The following is a 21,045-nucleotide window of genomic DNA, read 5'->3' as shown; positions in this document are numbered from 1 at the left end:
AACACCTGTCAGGGATGATCTACATCAGGGGTTGGTAGTCTCGGCCAGCAGGCTGCACCCAGCCTATCAGGGTAATTGCTGGTGGGCCGCGAGAAGTTTGTTTACATTGTTCATCCACAGGCATGGCCGCCCATAGCTCCCAGTGGCTGCAGTTTGCCGTTCCTGGCCAATGGGAGCTGCGGAAAGCGGAGGCCAGCATGTCCCTATGATTGTCCCCCTAATATCTGCCACTGTATTAAAAAAACCACCCCTGGATTAGGCACCTCAGTTGGATGTTTTTGCAATATGTTTAAGATTAACAATGCAGAGATGTGAGTGGTAGGTTTCAGAGTTAATACTGTGTGGAGACAAACGGTGCAGCTGCCAGCTCTGCTTCAAACTGTTTGCCACCTCTGGCAGGCAGTGCTGCATCAGCTCACAGCTGGCACCCAGGAGGGTTAGAGAGACTACGTTTGAAAATGAAACCTGAGGTTATGACGCCAAAGAAATGCAGAGAAATAGGGCCCAGGTCTGCGTGGGCTCTCTTTAATCCATGGGTGCGATGGATACTCCGAAGGAAGGCAGCATAGGCTTTGCCTGCCATGTTTTCGGTTCAATCCAGCCTGATCTTTTACCCCTGCTGTGAACTGCGTCTGAGCATATCTTTTTATAGCAGGGAGGGAAAGTTTAGCCAGGGCCCATACCCCACTGCCAGCGTGGTGCCAAGAAGCAGAGAGAGCATGTGGGTCTTGGGCTCTGTAGGAGAGCTCGGAATTTGTTGGGCAGAAAATCCTTGGCACTCGGGGGCTTGTCCTCCCCATCAGGTTCTGTGCTGCTGTGGTGTCGTTACTGGTCTGGTGGAAGAAGCGAGGTTCTGGAGACATCAGCCCAGTAATCCCAAAACACCCGGAATTCGGTTGTATTGGTGAGCAAGGACACAAGGCTTTAGCACAAAGAGCAGTAGGTTTAATGCACGTCCTAGTTTAAATGGCTGATATCTTTGAGCTAGCGTTTTCCTGGCTAGTTCTCTTACGATCATAAGGCACTTCAGGTGTTAGTGATACCGACCCCTTACCTGCTCCAGCTCAGGTAGTCACATAGCTGGGTTATGCCAGTCAAAGCCATTTTAAGCTGAATATTCAAAAGCCAAGAGTCAGAAAAAGGCAGCATGGAAGTGGGGGGAGGGTATCCGTATGAGGGCTGATCCATTGAGGCGCTGAGCACCCTCTGCTCTTCACTGAAATCAGTGGGAGTTGGAGTGGGCTCAGCGCCTCGCAGGATGAAGCCCTGGTTTTGCAGATGGAAGTTCTAGCTGCTGTGGTTGATTGCAGAGAGGTGAGCCTTTAGCGTAGCTCTGAATGCTGGGTCCAGGGTTTCCCGCAAGCTCACAGCCATTTCGTCCGTCCACCGGTGCTCCAGGCTGGGGAGCCGCTTCCTTTTCACATTGAAGATGTGCGTGGGTTTAAATCCCTGCGGCATCGTTACTCTGATGGGCCGAGCATGGGGGAACAGGTTCCTCTTGATCACTTCATAGGGCAGGCTGGGGACGGGGGAGAGTCTGCCATTGTAAGCCATTTCAATCACTGGCTGGCCCTGCGAGTCCTTGGAGAGAAACAAGAAGGAGCTGAAGTCGTGATCCCCACAGGCCTCAGGGTTGGTGCCCAGCCGGACTGTTGTAGGTCGGAATATGTTTGTCACCAGAGGAGAGGATGGATTGACGCTGCCATTCCAAGCTCGCTGTGATTTCGTAGTGGGGGCTTGAGCAGTGGCAGATAAATTAGGTTCCCCTTTAACCTTAGCCCTACGCTTGGCCTGTACGCTGATTTTTTTTTCTCCAGGAGGTACTTTAGCCACTTCCTTCTTGGGGACAGCATCCAGCTTCGCTCTGTCCTCGGGAAAATGCATCCTTTTAGCAGAGCCAGGCAACTGCTGTTGCTGCTTCTGTCTAAGCCAGTTAGAAAATGCCACTGTATTCAACAATTCCTGCTCCCTCTGTAATAAACACACACAGAACTAAGTCAGTCCTGTGTCATTAGATAGAACATTTGTCATCCAGACCAGGCCATGTTAGGTTAAAACGTGTTAAGAAGCCAGAACGCCTGGCGGGTGTTTTCTAAACATGATTTGGTAGGGGGAGGTCTTTCCTCTGAATCAGTGCTGAATGACACGCCACTAGAAGACACTGTAATGCTGCAGCTGCCTTCTTCCTTAGATGTAATGTAAATTCAGTGTCTTGGGTTCTGGCCACATTCCAGCTCATGTTAATATTTTGCCTACCTAAAAATTCCCCCTATGGTTTCCTGGGGGCATAGTGTTCAATTCCTGTCCTGAACTCGGGTTGTGTCAGCATGTGCTCGGAAGCAGCTGCTGCGTTCCACTCTAGGGGCAATGCATTGCAGGGGGGCGAAATGAGTAGTGTGTCTAAAGAGTCAACTGCAGCCCAGGTGAAAGTAGGCAAATATCTCAGCAGGATCTGCTCTAAGGGCTTCCCTCTGGCTGCCTGGTGGAAATACCATGAGGAGATGAGATCTTAGCATTGTTGTCAGGGCCGGCTTCAGGCACCAGCTCTGCAAGCAGGTGCTTGGGGCGGCCAAGGGGAAGGGGGAGGCACATCAGGCTTTTCAGTGGCAATTTGGCAGCAGGTCCCTCGGTCCTTCTTGGAGGGAAGGACCTGCCACCGATGCTGCCAAAGAAGAAAGCGGCGTGGTGGAGCTGCCGCTGATTGCCACCGTGGCTTTCCCCCGCCCCCTGCCACTTGGGGCGGCAAAAACCCTGGAGCCGGCACTGATTGTTGTGGTCCTTCAAACAGCTTAAAGCATTAAAAAGCCATTGACAATATAAACATTACAACCCCTATTTCTTCTATAGATCAAAGCTCTTCATAATCTTGCAGTGGACACGGAGGACAATTGATCACCATCCACTTTATAATAGCCCTTAACATGACGACTGTTACGAGGTTCCCCCCATTCCTTCCACTCGTCTTTTCTCAAGACTAAACATGCTCAGTTTTTTAAACCTTTCCTCATTGGTCAGGTTTTCTAAACCTTTTTTCATTTTTCTTGCTCTTTCTGGACTCTCTCCAATTTATCTTTTCTCAAGCGTGACACCCAGAACTGGACAAAGTGCTCCAGCTGAGGCCTCACCAGTGCTGAGCAGAGCGGGACAATTACCTCCTGTGTCTCAAATAAAACATTCCTGTTAACATCCCCTAGAATGACATTAGCCTTTTTTGCAACTGCATCACACCGTTGGCTCATGTTCAATTTATGATCCTCTCTAACCCCCAGACTCTTTCCAGCAGTGCTACCACCTAGCCCCTTATTCCCCAGTTTGTAGTTGTGCATTTGATTTTTCCTTCCTAAATGAAGTACTTTGCACGGTGTTTACTGGATTTCAGAATGTTGATTTCAGTTAAGTTTTCTAATTTGTCAAGGTCTTTTTGAACTCTAATCTTGTCCTCCAAAGTGCTTGCAACCTTCCCATCTTGGGATCATCCACAAATTTTATAAGTGTACTTTCCACTCCATTAACCGAGTCATTAATGAAATTATACCACTAAATATGCCTTCCTAGTGTGACAGCGAACCATTGATAACTGCTCTTTGAGTTGGTCTTTCAACCAGTTGTGCGTCCGCCTTACAGTAATTTCATCTAGCCCACAGTTCCCTTGTTTGCATATGAGACTATCATGTGTGAAAAGCCTGACTAAAATCAAGCTGTATCACATCTACTGCTTCTCCAATCCACTAGGCCGGTGACCCCGTCAAAGGAGGAAATTAGGGTTAAGTATCAGAGGGTAGCCGTGTTAGTCTGGATCTGTAAAAGCAGCAAAGAATCCTGTGGCACCTTATAGACTAACAGACGTTTTGGAGCATGAGCTTTCGTGGGTGAATACCCACTTCCTCAGATGCATGTAATGGAAATATCCAGGGGCAGGTATATATATGTGTGCTAGCAAGCAAGCTAGAGATAACGAGGTCAGTTCAATCAGGGAGGATGAGGCCCTGTTCTAGCAGTTGAGGTGTGAAAACCAAGAGAGGAGAAACTGGTTCTGTAATTGGCAAGCCATTCAGTCTTTGTTCAATCCTGAGCTGATGGTGTCAAATTTGCAGATGAACTGAAGCTCAGCAGTTTCTCTTTGAAGTCTGGTCCTGAAGTTTTTTTGCTGCAGGATGGCCACCTTAAGGTCTGCTATAGTGTGGCCAGGGAGGTTGAAGTGCTCTCCTACAGGTTTTTGTATATTGCCATTCCTAATGTCTGATTTGTGTCCATTTATCCTTTTCCGTAGAGACTGTCCAGTTTGGCCGATGTACATAGCAGAGGGGCATTGCTGGCATATGATGGCGTATATTACATTGGTGGATGTGCAGGTGAATGAATGGCTTGCCAATTACAGAACCAGTTTCTCCTCTCTTGGTTTTCACACCTCAACTGCTAGAACAGGGCCTCATCCTCCCTGATTGAACTGACCTCATTATCTCTAGCTTGCTTGCTAGCACACATATATATACCTGCCCCTGGATATTTCCATTACATGCATCTGAGGAAGTGGGTATTCACCCACGAAAGCTCATGCTCCAAAACGTCTGTTAGTCTATAAGGTGCCACAGGATTCTTTGCTGAAATTAGGGTTGTTTGGCATGATTTGTTCTTGACAAATTCCTTTTGGCTATTCCTTATAACCCTATTATTCTCCAGGTGCTTACAGAATGACTGCTTAATCATTTGTTTAGCATTGCTTCAAGTATTGAAGTTAGACTGACTGGTCTACAGTCCCTCTGGGTAGTCTTTGTTCCCCCTTTAAATAAGTGCTGTGTTTGCCCTTGTCCAGTTCTCTGGGTCTTCATCTGTTCTCCAGGAGTTCTCAAAGATCATTGCTAATGACTCTGAGATTGCTCCAGTTAGTTCCTTAAGTACCCTAGGATGAACTTCTTCAGGCCCTGCTGACTTTCATGCATCTAATTTATCTAAATATTCTTTAATCTTTTCTTTCCCTATTTTGGCTTGAGTTCCTTCCCTCTTGTTAGTCAACACAGTTCATATTATCTGGTCACCATTTACCTTTTTAGTGAAGACTCAAGCAAAACAGGCATTAAACACCTCTGCCTTCTTGATGTCATCAACTAGATCTGCTGCCCCACTAAGGAGAAATCTAGGGCCAGCAGAGTTAAGGACAATAAGTACATTTTTGAAAAATACTAGGAACAAAAAGAATCCTGATCATGGAATTGGCCCATTACTAGGTGGACAGGGTAGAGTTATCAATAATAATGCAGAAAAGGCAGAAGCCATTCAATAAATATTTCTGTTCTGTATTTGGAAGAAAAACAGATTGTGTAGTCTCATCAGATGGTGATGTTAACATTCTTGCCACTCCATCTGGAGGATATTAAACAGAAGCTACTCAGGCTAGACATTTTTATATCAGCAGGTCCAGATAACTTGCATCCAAGGTTTTTAAAAGAGCTGGTTGATGAGCTTGCCGGACCGTTAATGTTGATTTTCAATAAGTATTAGAGCACAAGGAAAGAACGGAAGAAAATGAATGTTGTGCCAATTTTTAGAAAGAGTAAATGGGACGACTCAAGTAATTTTAGGCCTGTCAGCCTGACATCGATCCTGAGCAAGATAATGGAGTGGCTGATACAGGATTTGATTAATAAAGAATTCAAGGAGAGTAATGTAATTAATGCAAATCAGCATGGGTTTATAGAATACAGCTCCTATCTAACTAACTTGATTTTCTTTATGGGATTACAAGTTGGTTGATAAAAGTAACAGTGCTGATGTAATAGACTTCTGTAAAGCCCTTGACTTGACACTGCATGCCATTTTCATTAAAAACCTATAATTCTATAAAATTAACATGGCACACATTACATGGATTAAAAACTGGCTAAGTGACTGATCTCAAAATGTAACTGTAGATGGGGAATTGTCACTGAGTGGATATGTATCCACTGAGGTCCCATGGGGATGGTTCTTGGCCCTAAGCTATTTAACATTATTATCAATGACTTGGAAGAAAACATAAAATCCTCATATTAATAAAGTTTGCAGATGATACAAATTGGGGGAGTGGTAAATAGAGAGGATAGATCACTGATTTAGTGCGATCTAGATAATTCAGTAAACTGGGCACAAGCAAACAATACACTTTTTCATACAGCTAAATATAAATGTATATATCTAGGACCAAAGTATGTTAGCCATATTTACAGGATAGGGGACCATTACCCGGGAAGCAGTGACACTGAAAAAGATTTGGGGGTTGCAGTGGATCCTCTATCGCTGATGATGTTTAAATCAAGATGAGATGTTTTTCTAAAAAGCTCGGCTCTAGGAATTATTTTGAGGGAGTTCTCTGGCCTGTGTTATGCAGTAGTCTGACTAGGTCCGGCTACCACAGTGGTCCCTTCCGGCCTTGGAATCTATGACTCTATAACCAGAGGACCTATGGTTTGCGCTGGGTGTTGTACAGAGTAAACGACAGTCCTGAGAAGCGGCAGAAAAACTAGCCAGACCTCTGCAGCCATGGTGGAACAGACCTGTTAGCTAACTGAGTCCATCAGCTTCCTGACAGGCACAGCATCTCCTTGACAGAAGATCTCTCTGATATTAAGCTGACTGAACAGATTTAGACAGTATATTCCTATAACCAGGCTAGCCTGTAGTCAGCAAACAGCAGCTGCAGCTTTGCTCATGGGTTGTGGCCCTGGAGGCATGAGTCACTCATAACACAATTAAGCCCATGACTAACTTTCATCCTCAAATCTGACTCTCAGCTAGGCCAGGTGACATCTCTATGCAAATTGATTTGGCATGGATTCTTACAGAGCAGGGGCAGCCAAAGTGCAGCTCTCCCCTGCATGCTATGTAGAGCTGACGGGGAATTGTTTGACTACATGTTTTTTTCATTGGAAAATGCCCATGGACAGAAACCAGATCTGTGTTTGGAAATAGCTGTTGGCTGTTCTAGGGTGGGTTTGGCTAGTGGCACACAGTGGCTCATCCCATTCTTGCATTATTGCTGATACCCTAGGGGTCAAGGAGTGCTGGGCTAATGGCTAGGACGGAGTCGGTGTGTGCTTCTGCTTAATGGGCACTGAGGCATCCTGGCTGAATGAAGCAAGCTACATCCTCCCTCCTGAGGCAGTGTGTGCCACCTGGTCTCAGGAGAATTCTACCCGCCGGGCGAGGGGTGTGAGCCCTGCTCGTGTGCACACACTCCTGCTAGCTCTCATCAAGCTCGCACGAGTAAACAGCAGCATGGCACGAGCAGCGGCAGTGGAAGTGCAGCTCAGCCGTGCTGAGTATGATCCCACCTGGGGGCACTGACCACAGCTAAGCTGTGCCTCCACTGCCACTACACACGCTCCCATGGCTACACTGGTATTCTACTAGTGCTAGCAGGGAGAACATGCCCCGAGCTTGCAGGGAGATGCAGCCTCAGCTACATATGAACACCGGGACAAGCATATCTGCACAGCTCTCATGCTCCTTCTGGCCCTCGGGCACAAGATTCAGGGGGGAGCAGGCAATGCTGGTTTTGTGAGTCTTTGGAGTGTGTAATGAAAAAGGGGGAAGAATTAGTCCAGTAATGAATGGGTAAAATGAGGAGATCAGGAAAGGGTTCCAGACAACGAGATTTGTTAGGCAGCAGAAGGGCAGGAAGCACATTTAGAAATGGACATGGTAAAACAGGGAACCAGCCTACCCTGGCGGTGACCTAAGAAGTCTCTTCCAGCTTAGGCCTTGTCTACGCTACACTGTTAGGTCGACATACGGCAGCTTACACGTGGACCTAACTCTGGAAGCGACTACACTAAAATGTCGCTCCCACTGATTTAACTCGCTCACTACACCGCGAGAGGTGGAGCGCTTAGGTCAATGTGGTTATGTCAACGCAGTGTCAGTGTGGACACTGGGTTGCTCATGTCAACTGCTGCTGCCTTTCGGAAGCCGTCCCACAATGCCCCACACTGAGTTCCATGGGTGCAGGTGCTTCTGGTGAGGATGCGCACTGTCGACACCAGGAGTGTAGCGTGGCCGTGCAAAAGGAACTTAATTACTGTGGTGGCTGTACACTGACATAACTGAGAGGGATTCATTTTGTAGTGCAGACTTGCCCTCAGGTTCAGTGGGTTGGGGCACAGAGTGCCAAGGGGTAGCGCCCTCACAGTTGAGTGCTTTAACACCTGGAGCGCTGGAGAAGTTCTCACAGGGACCAGTGCTGCTGAGGGGCTGAACTAGCTGGGCATTAATAGTCTTTTCCGCCCCAACTACCTTTTAGGTTGCTAGTTGGCAACAAGGCCAGCAAAAGACCTTTTATTTTAATTAGAAACCAAAAATGGTCAGGAGAGGCTCTGGCTCTGCCGGTGCTAAAGCTGTGGTGATCTTACCTTCTCTAGCTTCCAGAAGTTTTGTTCAGAGCGCTGACATTTACTTTTGATTTGGTTCAGCTTCTGCATTTCACGTGCAAAATTGCGCTTGTCTATTTTCCACATGGCATCACTCAGGTACCTGGAGAATTACAGACCAGTCAGCTTAACTTCAGAACCCAGACAGCTAATGGAGCAAATAATTAAGCAATCAGTTTGCAGATACCTAGAAGACAATAAGGTGATAAGAACAGGAGTACTTATTTGAGCATAAATTTGTTAGTCTCTAAGGTGCCACAAATACTCCTGTTTTTTTTTGTGGTTACAGACTAACACGGCTGCTACTCTAAAATAAGGTGATAAGTAACAGTCAGCATGGGTTTGTCAAGAATTAATCACGTCAAACCAACCTGATAGCTTTTTTTGACAGGGTAACAAGCCTTGTGGATGGGGGAAAATGGTAGATGTGGTATATCTTCCCTTTAGTAAGGCTTTTGCTATTGTCTCACATGACCTTCTCATAAACAAACCAGAGAAATATAACATAGATGGAGCCACTATAAGTGGGTGCATAACTGATTGGAAAGCCCTTCACAGAGAGTAGTTATCAGTGATTCACAGTCATGCTGGAAGGGCATATCAAGTGGGGTCCCACAGGGATCAGTCCTGGATCCGGTTCTGTTCAATACCTTCATCAATGATTTAGATAATGGCATAGAGAATACACTTGTAAAGTTGGCAGATGATATCAAGCTGGGAGGGGTTGCAAGTGCTTTGGAGGAGAGAATTAAAATTCAAAATGATCTGGACAAACTGGAGAAATGGTCTGAAGTAAACAGGATGAAATTCAATAAGGACAAATGCAAAGTCCTCCACTTAGGCAGGAACAATCAGTTGCACACATACAAACTGGGCAATGACTGCCTAGGAAGGAGTCCTGCGGAAAGGGATCTGGGGGTCATAGTGAATCACAAGCTAAATGTGAGTCAACAGTGTAACACTATTGTAAAAAAAAAAGCAAACATCATTCTGGGCTGTATTAGCAGGAGTATTGTAAGCAAGACACAAGTAGAAATTCTTCCACTCTGCTCCGCGCTGATGCGGCCTCAGCTGGAGTATTGTGTCCAGTTCTGGGCGCCACATTTCAGGAAAGCTATGGACAAATTGGAAAAAGTCCAGAGAAGAGCAGCAAAAATGCGTAAAGGTCTAGAAAACATGAGCTAGGAGGGAAGATTGAAAAAATTGGGTTTGTTTAGTCTGGAGAAGAGACAACTGAGAGAGGACATGATAATGGTTTTCAAGTATATAAAAGGTTGTTACATGGAGGAGGGTGAAAATTTGTTCTTGATAATCTCTGAGGAGAGGACAGGAAGCAATGGGCTTAAATTGCAGCAAGGAAGGTTTAGGTTGGACATTAGGAAAAACTTCCTAGCTGTCTGGTTAAGCACTGGAATAAATTGCCCAGGGAGGTTGTGGATTCTCCGTCACTGGGCATTTTTAGGAGCAGGTTGGACAAACCCCTGTCAGGGATGACCTAGATCAGGATCTCAAACTCAAAACGACCACGAGGGCCACATGAGAACTAGTGCATTGGCTCGAGAGCCGTATCACAGACCACCCCACCCTGCTGCCCCGTCCCGTCCCCCACTCCACCCCTTCAGTGGGGCCCGCTTGGCGGCTGCAGGAAATAACTTGTGGGGGTGGAGGGGGTGTGGGAAGCTTGGTGGGCCACAGTAAATAACTCCACGGGCTGCGTGTTTGCCACCCCTGGTCTAGATAATCCTTAGTCCTGCCATGAGTGCAGGCGACTGGAGTAGGTGACCTCTCGAAGTCCCCTCCAGTCCTATGATCCTATGACCAGCAATACAGTGCTGGATGAGAAAGGCAGAGTACTTGGAACTTAAGGCTTCGGGTGGTTTGTTTTGGTTTTTAAGTTATTTCATCTGTGGAGGTTTAATACCACAAACAAATCTAACCCCCTAAACCCCAAAGCTGTTAGAACAGGACCAGCCCTGCCTGCCCTACCCGAAGGCATAGTCCCACTGAAGTCATTGGAGTGTCTCCTTTGGGTAAAGCAAAGAAGATTTGCCCCTTGTCTGGTTTCAAAAAAGGATATTTCTCTCTCATGGATTTTCTTGTAGGGGGGCTTAGATCAAATGCATTTGGTAGCATTTCCTAGTCCCACTGTTACAGCAGTAACATTATCCTGAAGCCAGACTGCCCTTTAATCTAGTCGAAAATGTCATAATATGCTCAATGGCTGAAGCGAGACAGACAGACTGATTTTTAACAGCGAGGGTAAGAAACCATTGGAACAGTTTACCTAGGGACATAGTCCACTGTCCATTACTTGCTGTGTTTACATCAAGGCTGGTTTTATTTTGAAAAGATGTGCTATAGCTCCACCACAGTTTATGAGCTAGATGAAGGAACCACTGTGTGGCAGTCTCTAGCCTGCATTGTACAGGTCAGACTAGATGATCAGAATGATCCCTTCTGGCCTTAAAATCTCTTAATCCAATACTACCCTATGGCACAAGGGTCTTGCAAGGCTTAATTACAAAGGAACCTGTCCATCCTTATCAGGCAACCTCCTGTTTTTAGAGGCCGTAAGAATGGTCATAGTGGGACAGATCAAAGGTTTATCTAGCCCAGTATCCTGTCTTCTGATAGTGGCTAGTGCCAGATGCGTCATAGGGAACGAACAGAACAGGGTGGTTATTGAGTGATCCATCCATCCAGTCCCAGCATCTGACAGTCAGAGGTTTAGGGACACTCAGGGCATAGGGTTGCATCCGTGACCATCTTGGCTAATAGACGTTGATGGACTATCCTCCATGAATTTATCTAATTTATATTTGAACCCAGTTATACTTTTGGCCTTCACAGCATCCCCTGGCAATGAGTTCCACAGGTTAATGGCGCATTGTGTGAAGAAATAGTTCTTTCTGTTTGTCTTAATCCTGCTGCCTGTTAATTTCATTGGATGATCCCTAGTTCTCGTGCTATGTGAAGGGGTAAATAAAACTTTCCCCACACCATTCATGATTTTGTAGACCTTTATCATATCCCCCTTTAGTCATCTCTCTTCTAAAATGAACGGTCCCAGTCTTTTGAATCTCACCTCATACGGAAGCTGTTCCATACCCCTAATCATTTTTGTTGCCCTTCTCTGTATAATTCAAATATATCCTTTTGGAGATGGAGCAATCAGAACTGCATGCAATATTCAAAGTACCATGGATTTACACAGTGGCATTATGATATTTTTGGTTTGATTATCTATCCCTTTCTGAATGGTGCCTAACATTCTGTTCATTTTTTTGACTGCTGCTGCACATTGGATGTTTCCAAAGAACTATCCACAGGGATTCCAAGATCTATTTCTTAAGTGGTAACAGCTAATTTAGACCCCATCATTTTGAAGGTACAGTTGGGGTTATTCTTTCCAATGTGCGTTACTTTGCACTTATCAACACTCAATTTTACCTGCCATTTTGTTGCCCAGTCACCTAGTTTACTGAGATCCCTTTGTAGCCCTTCACGGTCAGTCTTGGTTTAACTATCTTGAGTACATTTTTTAGGGTAGATGTGGCCTCGGTGGGGCTGTAGCCAGTGTTTTTTCTCCACTGTCACCTCCCGCAGGTTCTCCCACGTTTAAAGTATGTACTACAAATGTGTTTATTTTCCCACTGTTGGTTATCAGTTCATGTCATTACACCCACAGCTGGTTGTGCCTTAGCTGTTTTTTTAAGGCTTTTCAGGCCCACCTTGAGTGATTTAGTTGGACTGGTCTCCTCATCTCAAAAAAGGTATACTGGCATTCGAAACGGTTCAGAGAAGGGCAACTAAAATGATTAAGGGTTTGGAACGGGTCCCATATGAGGAGAGATTAAAGAGGCTAGGACTCTTCAGCTTGGAAAAGAGACTAAGGGGGGATATGATAGAGGTCTATAAAATCATGAGTGATGTGGAGAAAGTGAATAAGGAAAAGTTATTTACTTATTCCCATAATACAAGAACTAGGGGTCACCAAATGAAATTAATAGGCAGCAGGTTTAAACAAATAAAAGGAAGTTCTTCTTCACACAGCACACAGTCAACTTGTGGAACTCCTTACCTAAGGAGGTTGTGAAGGCTGGGACTATAACGCGGTTTAAAAGAGAACTGGATAAATTCATGGAGGTTAAGTCCATTAATGGCTATTAGCCAGGATGGGTAAGGAATGGTGTCCCTAGCCTCTGTTTGTCAGAGGGTGGTGATGGATGGTAGGAGAGAGATCACTTGCCTGTTAGGTTCACTCCCTCTGGGGCACCTGGCATTGGCCATTGTCGGTAGACAGATACTGGGCTAGATGGACCTTTGGTCTGACCCAGTCTGGCCGTTCTTATGTTCTTATGTACATTCTTATGGAGTTGGTCCTGCTTTGAGCACGGGGGTTGAACTAAATGACCTGAGGTCTCTTCCAACCCTGCTATTTCATGATTCTATTAACCAGTATTGTAGCTGGAAACTGAATCAGCCATCATTTGGTGTGCAGCACTCACCTAGCACAGCTCCTGTGGGCCCATATCCTGCAGAGGTCAATGGGCTGCTGCCCCTCTGCGTCCTTGGCATGGACATCAGCTCCAGCCTTGACCAGTTCAATGATGCAGTTGAGGCGTCCTTCACTGGCTGCCTTGTGAAGTGGCGACGTTCCGCCCTGGTTCTGACTGAAAAACAGACGGTCATTCCGAATTTAGTCCCAATTTCCGAGAGACTGCCCCTGAGTTCTTCAGAGAGCATCTCCTTTCATGTGGCATTACAGAACAAACCAGTTATGGTGGTCGGAGATGAAATACAACTACAGGTCCCCTCCAGTCCATCCCCCGCCACTATAGGATTGTGTTCTGCTGGTTTCTGGAGCTTTGCTTGGCCTAGATTTCAAGGTCCCCAGTAGTGGGCTTTATTTCAAGCCCTTTATTTTTTTTAACAGAGTTTGGATAGGGAGAATTTTGGCCAGGCCTGCAGGTGAATCTCTTCTAATTATAATCAAACTCTTTCAAGTTTGTGACTCCAAGTCTCAGCTCAGACCAGGTGGATGGCTGGCTCAGGACTTTGGTAATGAGGCAGAGTGCCTTTCACACAAAGGCTCTGGTTTTAATGCGGGTCACATTGCTAGTGACTGGAAATCACTTTTTGGGTGGCCTGCATGGGATGGGAAGTGACTGAATGTTCCTAGCTGATAGAAATCCCCATCCAAATAGGCCTCCTCAGTGGCAGATGCAGCAGAGAGAGCAAAGGAAGAATGAATGTGATACTGTTGCAAAAAAAGCAAACGTGATTCTGGGATGCATTAACAGGTGTGTTGTAAACAAGACACGAGAAGTTATTCTTCCGCTTTACTCTGCGCTGGTTAGGCCTCAACTGGAGTATTGTGTCCAGTTCTGGGCACCGCATTTCAAGAAAGATGTGGAGAAATTGGAGAGGGTCCAGAGAAGAGCAACAAGAATGATTAAAGGTCTTGAGAACATGACCTATGAAGGAAGGCTGAAGGAATTGGGTTTGTTTAGTTTGGAAAAGAGAAGACTGAGAGGGGACATGATAGCAGTTTTCAGGTATCTAAAAGGGTGTCATCAGGAGGAGGGAGAAAAATTGTTTACCTTAGCCTCCAATGATAGAACAAGAAGCAATGGGCTTAAACTGCAGCAAGGGAGATTTAGGTTGGACATTAGGAAAAAGTTCCTAACTGTCAGGGTAGTTAAACACTGGAATAGATTGTCTAGGGAAGTTGTGGAATCTCCATCTCTGGAGATATTTAAGAGTAGGTTAGATAAATGTCTTTTAGAGATGGTCTAGACAGTATTTGCTCCTGCCATGAGGGCAGGGGACTGGACTCGATGACCTCTCGAGGTCCCTTCCAGTCCTAGAGTCTATGAATCTATGAATTATGGAGACTCAACTTTTCGCTCCTCTCTTCAGGTCAGGATTCAGGTAGCTTATGATGGAGTGCTGAAAATGTACACTACAACTTCCTGTGCTGTACCTATTCTGAGAATCAACACAGGACTTCAGCCTCCAGGGCTGCCAAGCCAGCATCTTTAAAGGGCATTAAAGCCACACAAATTAAAAGGGAAAACTCCATTCAGATGAGGTAAAAAGTTATGGAGTCTCAAGCCATCACTCACATATTGATGTCTGCCCCCTTTCCAATGAGGTACTGCAAACACTCCAGTGCCCTGGGGCCACTCTCCTTGTTCATCACCAGGTGAATGGGTGTCCATCCTGTCAGACTGGCCAAGTTCACATCAACCTCAAACTTTTCGACTACCAGTTTCAGACACTCCAGCCGGCCGTGTAGAGCTGCTAGATGGATGGCTGAGAAGCCCTAGCAGGGAGGAGGCGGCAAAGGACAATTCTAAATGTTTCTTGTCAGACTTGTACTCTAACTAATCCACTCTAACGGGGATGCTTTTCATACCAGAGAAGTGGGGGCTAGTGTTCTGACCACAAAAGCTCCTCCTGGATTCTAATTTTGGCTCTGACAGTAACTCCTTCTGTGATGTTGGGAGAGTCACACTGTCTTTCTGTGCCTCAGTTTATCCCTCTGTAAAATGGGGCTAATAATATTTTCCTACCTTCTTGGTGTGGTGGTGTATGTTTTTTATTTATTTATTTTGAGGACCAGTGGTTGGAAGTAATTGAGAATGGAGGGTTACAACAGAAATGATATCTGAAATGTAACAAGTGTCTGTACCCCAATGTTTTATTGACATATTAGATATATGTGTGTGTGTGTGTGTGTGTGTGTCTTTATACTTTTCAGTGGCCACCATCAACACTGACACACACATCTTTATCACCTGCACCCGACTGCTTCTAATTGTGAAGATGTAGAAGGTTATTATAATTACTCAGGACAACCACTAGAGGGCGTGATGCTCACATGTACTAGGCCCACGTGTTACACAATGACATGTATAGAGGCATTATTTCGTTACAGGTGTGACATTAACCTTAGAAATCAGTAGTTTACAAAAATAGTCCTAAAAATACCCAAATTTCCTCTTGTTTTTGAAGCACCCAGAAATGTTGCCAAGTTTGGGGAGCAGGTGCATGGAGAAAACACACATTAAGAAGAGATGTCAGTTTACTAAAGGATTAAGGGTAGATACTCAACGTGAATCTCTATTATTTAGGATGCCTGTCTTTTCAGGTGTTACTTTAAATACCTTAGCTTACTGAGCCAGAAAGAGTGACAAAATGCAAATCCAGATTTACTTTTCATCTTTCTGCGCCAGTGCAAGTAGATCCATCAGTTCTACTTGTGTCCAGTCAATTTCACTTCACTGCCTATTCCTTTACTTGCAGGACACACTGCAGGGAAATGTTTAAATACCCCCTCACTATATTTTTTGTTTCCTGAAACATTTCTATTCTCCACAGGGATTTTAAATCCACCCACTCCCACTCATTTGTGTCACCACAAGCGAATGTCCCAATTTTGCAGCCAGGCCTGTGTCGAGGAGAACAGGACACTCACGCGGATCCCCACTTGGGCATCATACAGGTGCAGAGATCTGTCTGTGTGGATCCAGTTGCAGGATCGGGGACCGAAGGGTCTGGTCCTGAGTGGAGCTGAGCCCTGCAATTCTCATTTATTTCAATGGGGATTACAGGTGCCTAGCATTTCTCAGGATCAGATCCTACCCTAACAGCGTCTTTTAAAAAGTTTTACATTCAGCCAGTTAGGCCAGGGAATGGTTATTGATTCTTGAGCATTATCATTAAGGGCGTGATCCTGATCTTCCGAAGTCAGTTGGAATCTTTCCAATATCTTCAGCGGAAACAGGGGCTACATCTGTCCTCTCACAATAGGGCCCAATCCTGTATGGTGCTGAACACCTTTTGCCCAAGTCAAGGGAAGTTGAGGACACTCGGCATCTCACAGGAAGCACTTGGCAGGATCAGGCCCTTTCATGAAGCAGTCATATTGTTTTGTCTGGTTTCTGCTGACAAGCAAAGATCCCAAGAGCGAAGCTGAATTGTTTTATTTGTCACCAGACGCTCAGGACAAATACAGCCTTGGGCTGAGTGCAGTTGATTCCCGCGATAATGTCACCATTGCATCGGTGCGGTGAAAGCCCTAATTTTCACAGTGGGAACATTTGGTGGCAAAGGAGGAAGCACTTAATAGGACTGTGCTCTCAGCTAAATCACTGCATTTATTCTGCACGAGAGTGGATCAGAAAAGCTGCTAAGTCCCAGCTCCCGTTCAGCAGTGCTGTCGGTGGGGCTCATTCGTAAGCAAGCCTGTGATCTGGAGATCAAGCTCCAAGCGTTTGGCTTCGAAGAGTCACACTCACTTACCATGTCTCTCAATGAAATTACATCACGCACTCGGGGCCTGTTCCAAAGCCCGCTGAAGTCAATGCAAAGCTTTCCAGTGACTTCAATGGGCTTTCGATCAGGCCCCAGCTAGACCCATTGCTACACGTGCAGTGTCTGAATTGCACACTGCAAACAAGCCATGCATGAAACAAACCAGAGAATCTTTCTGGCTAATTCATTGTGACTGCCATGAAGACTAGAACTCCGTAGTTACGTTCTCCTTTGCAGGCAGGAGCACGGCAGGAAGAATGCTTCCCACGGCAAGGAGGTTCCATTGTCCTGTGGGCAAAAAGACCACAGCACTTACATATGGAAAACCCCAACTAGTAACGCCTATTGTCCATCTTGAGGGGCAGTATCGTGCCATTGGTTTTCAAGCACATATCCCATTGAAATCCATGTTAACCTCACTGCAACCTGGACAGTGCTGGATGGTTCCTTACGGTTTATTTGCTAGTATTTCTCATCTAATCTAGTGTCTAGAGCAGGGGTAGTTAACAGGTGGACCATGGCCAAATCCGGACCATCAGATGCTTTTGAATGAGCCCCAAAATCTTTTATTTACTTATTATTATCATTATTGTTAGTTTTAAAATATTATCTGCTCTGGAGTCTGGACCTTGACTACACCTTTTGACCACGAAATTTGAGCCTTGACAAAAAAATAATTGACGGTCTCTGGTTTATGTCTCAAGTGCTGGGGCTTCTCTTGGGAGATTTAATTCAATGGCTCCAGGTTTGACTGTCAGGAAGTCCTCCCTGATGCGTGAATTTAGGCTGACTTTCTCAGTGCCGTTCCATTTCTCCTATTTATAGCCCCTGCGTTACCCAAACAATTCCTCTGCTTCTTTGGCAATTACACCCTTCAAAGATAGACACACAGTTATGTTCCCATCTGAGTTGTCTCTTAGCTATGCAGAGTCAGTTATTTACATTTCCTCAATCCATCTAGCCCCTTAATCATTTAGGTTGCTTTTTCTCTTAATTCCCTCCAATTTACATAACATTTTTTCTGGCAATAAAGATCCCAGAGCTGAATGCAGCATTCTGTGAGCTGGTCACCTCACTTCAGCTGGATAGAAGAGTCTATTACTTCCCTACTCTGTGACATGCTGAGTGTGTAAACATAGAAAAAAATTCATCTGCACATATAGGGAATTTCTGAGCAGGTATGGCAGGGTTCAGCTGGGGGAATACAATTTTCAAACTTGGGTGTCTACCACTGGAAACAAAAGGACAGATTTTTAAAAGTATTTAGATGCCTTTCAGAGGTGCATGGTAGGATTTTCAAAAGCACCGAGACACTTAAGTCTCACTAAAAGAACAGGAGTACTTGCGGCACCTTAGAGACTAACACATTTATTTGAGCATATATATTTGTTAGTCTCTAAGGTGCCACAAGGACTCCTGTTGTTTTTGCAGATACAGAGTAACTCTGAAACTAAGTCTCATGGGCGTGAGGCAACTAGGAGCTTTTGAAAATCCCATGCAGCACCCATCTGCATCTGGAGGTGCCTAAATATCTTTAAAAATCTGGCCCTAAACAGCTAGCCTGATTTTTCAGAGGTGCTGAGTGCCCAGATGCCACAGAATAAATTCCCATTAGATAACAGTTCCTTGATGTAATCGGAAGCAGGACAAAAGATGGGACTGAGGCTTGCATGGCTCACAGCGAGCGTCTTAAAGGACAGATCAAATCTTAACAGAGACTATCTTGGGAACACCGCCCCTCTCACTCAGAGCTGTACAGACCACCTCCTCTCCTACTGGAGCCCATAACATCCCGTTGGCAGCCACAGATCAGTTGTTCACCTGGAAGAATGAAGGATTTATGCATTTTTAGCTGTTTTAAAGAAAATTAGCCGCTGGAAGCAAGGGGCTTCAATGGGAATGCTTTGCTAGATCAGAGCCCCAGTGAGCAGCCAACTCTCTGCAGAGCACAAGTGAAAAACCATTGATTCAAAGGATTAGTACACAGAACCTTTTGCCTCTAGGTTGCTAGTTCAAAGCTGAAAGCTCTCTTTTGAAGTGTGTCTGGTGGGCTTGTAAGAACAGTGAGAGAGCTTGCTCACAGGCTGTGGAATCAGGTGATCTGGGTTCTCATCCCAGCTCTGCTACTGACTTACTGCACTCACTTGGGCAAGATACTTCACCTGATTGTGCCTCAGTTTCCCCATCTGTAATATGTGGATAATTATTCTAATCTTTATAAGGGGAGTTGAGATCACTGGATTATAACTACCTTTTTTAGTTATATCTTCAAGTGCTGTGCAAACATTAATTGCGACAGCTCTGTGGGGTAGGTAAGCATTATTCCAGTTCTACAGATGGAGGAACTGAGAGACACAAAGAAGGCAAATGTTTGGCCCAGGATCACAAAGAATATTAATGGGGAAATAGAACTCAGGAGTTTCTGGCTCCCCTTCCCCTGCTCAGTCCCCTGTGCCACACTGCAGTGAGTTTGGGTCTCAGAGCAGTTGCTAAGAGACAAGTGTCCAGCTCACAAAACCAGCATCACAATTGTCCATCACAATGGGCCCCATGTTGTCACTGTTGGCAGAGAAATCAAGGATTGAATGGGCCAGAGGAGCCTGAACTCCCTTCTCCCCAGTTATCAAACAGGCTGGCATCTTTCACCAGCCTTACGTTCACTTAACAAATGGGATTTACATTGATATCGGCTTGGTTGGGCGACTCAGCTTTCTGCAGACATTCCTGGAGCCAGTGCAGGTTTCCCACGGTGGCTGCCATATGCTCATACTTTCCTCCATACAACTTCTTACAGACTCTGGCCGATTTGGGAGTGCCTCTAAACAAGAAGCCAGACACACAGACACATCACTCTGTCTGTCCCATCATCGTCTTCACTTCTGCGCAAGGTTTAGAATTGTGCTCACTGAGCTAAGCGGGGACGATGCTGCAGCCTGGTTTAATGAGTAGGGGCAGCTCAACATCCCTTATATGTTCCATGTTAATCTCCACACAAGCTGGTTTCAGCCCTCCAGTTCCTTTGGCCAGCAAGGTCAGCTATCCTCCATATCAGATGCACACAAAGCAACAGAGGTTTTCTTCTAACCTCAAAGTGCCTGGCGTCAAGTTAAATTGAATTTAAAAAGGTGCCAAGTGACTAGAAATCAATAATTTTTAAAATTAACTAAGTGGAGGGGCACGTTGTCTCCTCCCAAGTGAAAAACCATAGCTCTGGCTTCCAGCCATTCTCCAGTTACTTGGGATTCACCCTCTGATTGCCACAGCTTCCAGAGACCCTGGGGGAAAATGGCTTGGGGCTGAACAAGGAGCAATGGTTTCAAGTTGCAGTGGGGGAGGTTTAGGTTGGAATTAGGAAACACTATTTCACTAGGAGGGTGGTGAAGCACTGGAATGGGTTCCCTAGGGAGATGGTGGAATCTCCTTCCTTAGAGGTTTTTAAGGTCAGGCTTGACGAAGCCCTGGCTGGGATGATTTAGTTGGGGTTGGTCCTGCTTTGAGCAGGGGGTTGGACTAGATACCTCCTGAAGTCCCTTCCAACCCCATCTTCTATGATTCCATGTATTAACTTTTGGGGGCCTCTTCCAGGGGGCTAAAGGGGAGATGATAATGTGCTTTCACTTGGCCCCTTTCCCCTGAGAGGACCTTTTATCTGGAGAGGGCGGGGGAGGCAGTGGAAGGGGGAAATGCAGCCATCTCTGAAAGGCAGCAGCTGAACTAACAGTGCACAGCAACACTACACAATTTGGGACAGGAAGGGAAGACTATTGTATTGATTGGAAACCCCACATAGATATCTATGGGGCTCTGCATTGAGGTCTCTCCCTGCTGCACACCTGTGTGGTCTGAAGAGCGATGAAAGGTACATTGTTATCTCACACAGCATGGCTGAATGGCTGAAGCTGCACAGGAGCTGGCTTTGTTGACCCGTCTTTTGAGTCTTGTCTTTTAGGTTTTAAGCTCCTTGGTGCAGACCTGTCGTTTGCTCGCTATACAGCACCTAGCGCAAAGGGGCCAGACACACTTGAGGTGTGAGCGCAATATAAATAATGACATGAGAAAATATGGTGGTTTGGTGTCTGCTGACCCCACAACACCGGAAGCAGAGAGGGTGAAATATCTCACAGCAGGAATGGTTATCTTTGGGAAGTGGGCGGAGGGGAAACTTTATTTGTGAGCTATGTGATATGTAAGCACACAACCCCACGGACACACTTACACAATCACAGTCCCCAGACCCACCCACAGGCTAATCCGCATATCTCAGACCCAGAACTACCCCAGTGACTCATCAACTCCCCCGACTCACTCAAATCTCCAGCTT

General features: G+C 45.7%; 1 protein-coding gene across 1 annotated transcript; it reads right to left on the bottom strand.

The window, feature by feature from the left end:
* Positions 1-434: 434 nt before the first annotated feature.
* Positions 435-19,484, bottom strand: LOC115651982 (ankyrin repeat domain-containing protein 53-like). The gene is made up of 5 exons (XM_030563386.1): positions 19,404-19,484; positions 14,531-14,730; positions 12,911-13,075; positions 8,385-8,505; positions 435-1,992 (listed from the first exon to the last, which is right to left on the bottom strand). Exons 1-5 carry the CDS (start codon positions 19,482-19,484, stop codon positions 1,288-1,290), a joined length of 1,272 nt encoding a protein of 423 aa, XP_030419246.1. The 3' UTR covers positions 435-1,287.
* Positions 19,485-21,045: the final 1,561 nt, after the last annotated feature.

Source organism: Gopherus evgoodei, chromosome 5 (assembly GCF_007399415.2).
Source record: "Gopherus evgoodei ecotype Sinaloan lineage chromosome 5, rGopEvg1_v1.p, whole genome shotgun sequence".
Classification (NCBI taxonomy): Eukaryota; Metazoa; Chordata; order Testudines; family Testudinidae; genus Gopherus; species Gopherus evgoodei.
The sequence above is the reverse complement of the archived record's forward strand: the minus strand, read 5'-3'. Positions and strand labels throughout refer to the sequence as shown.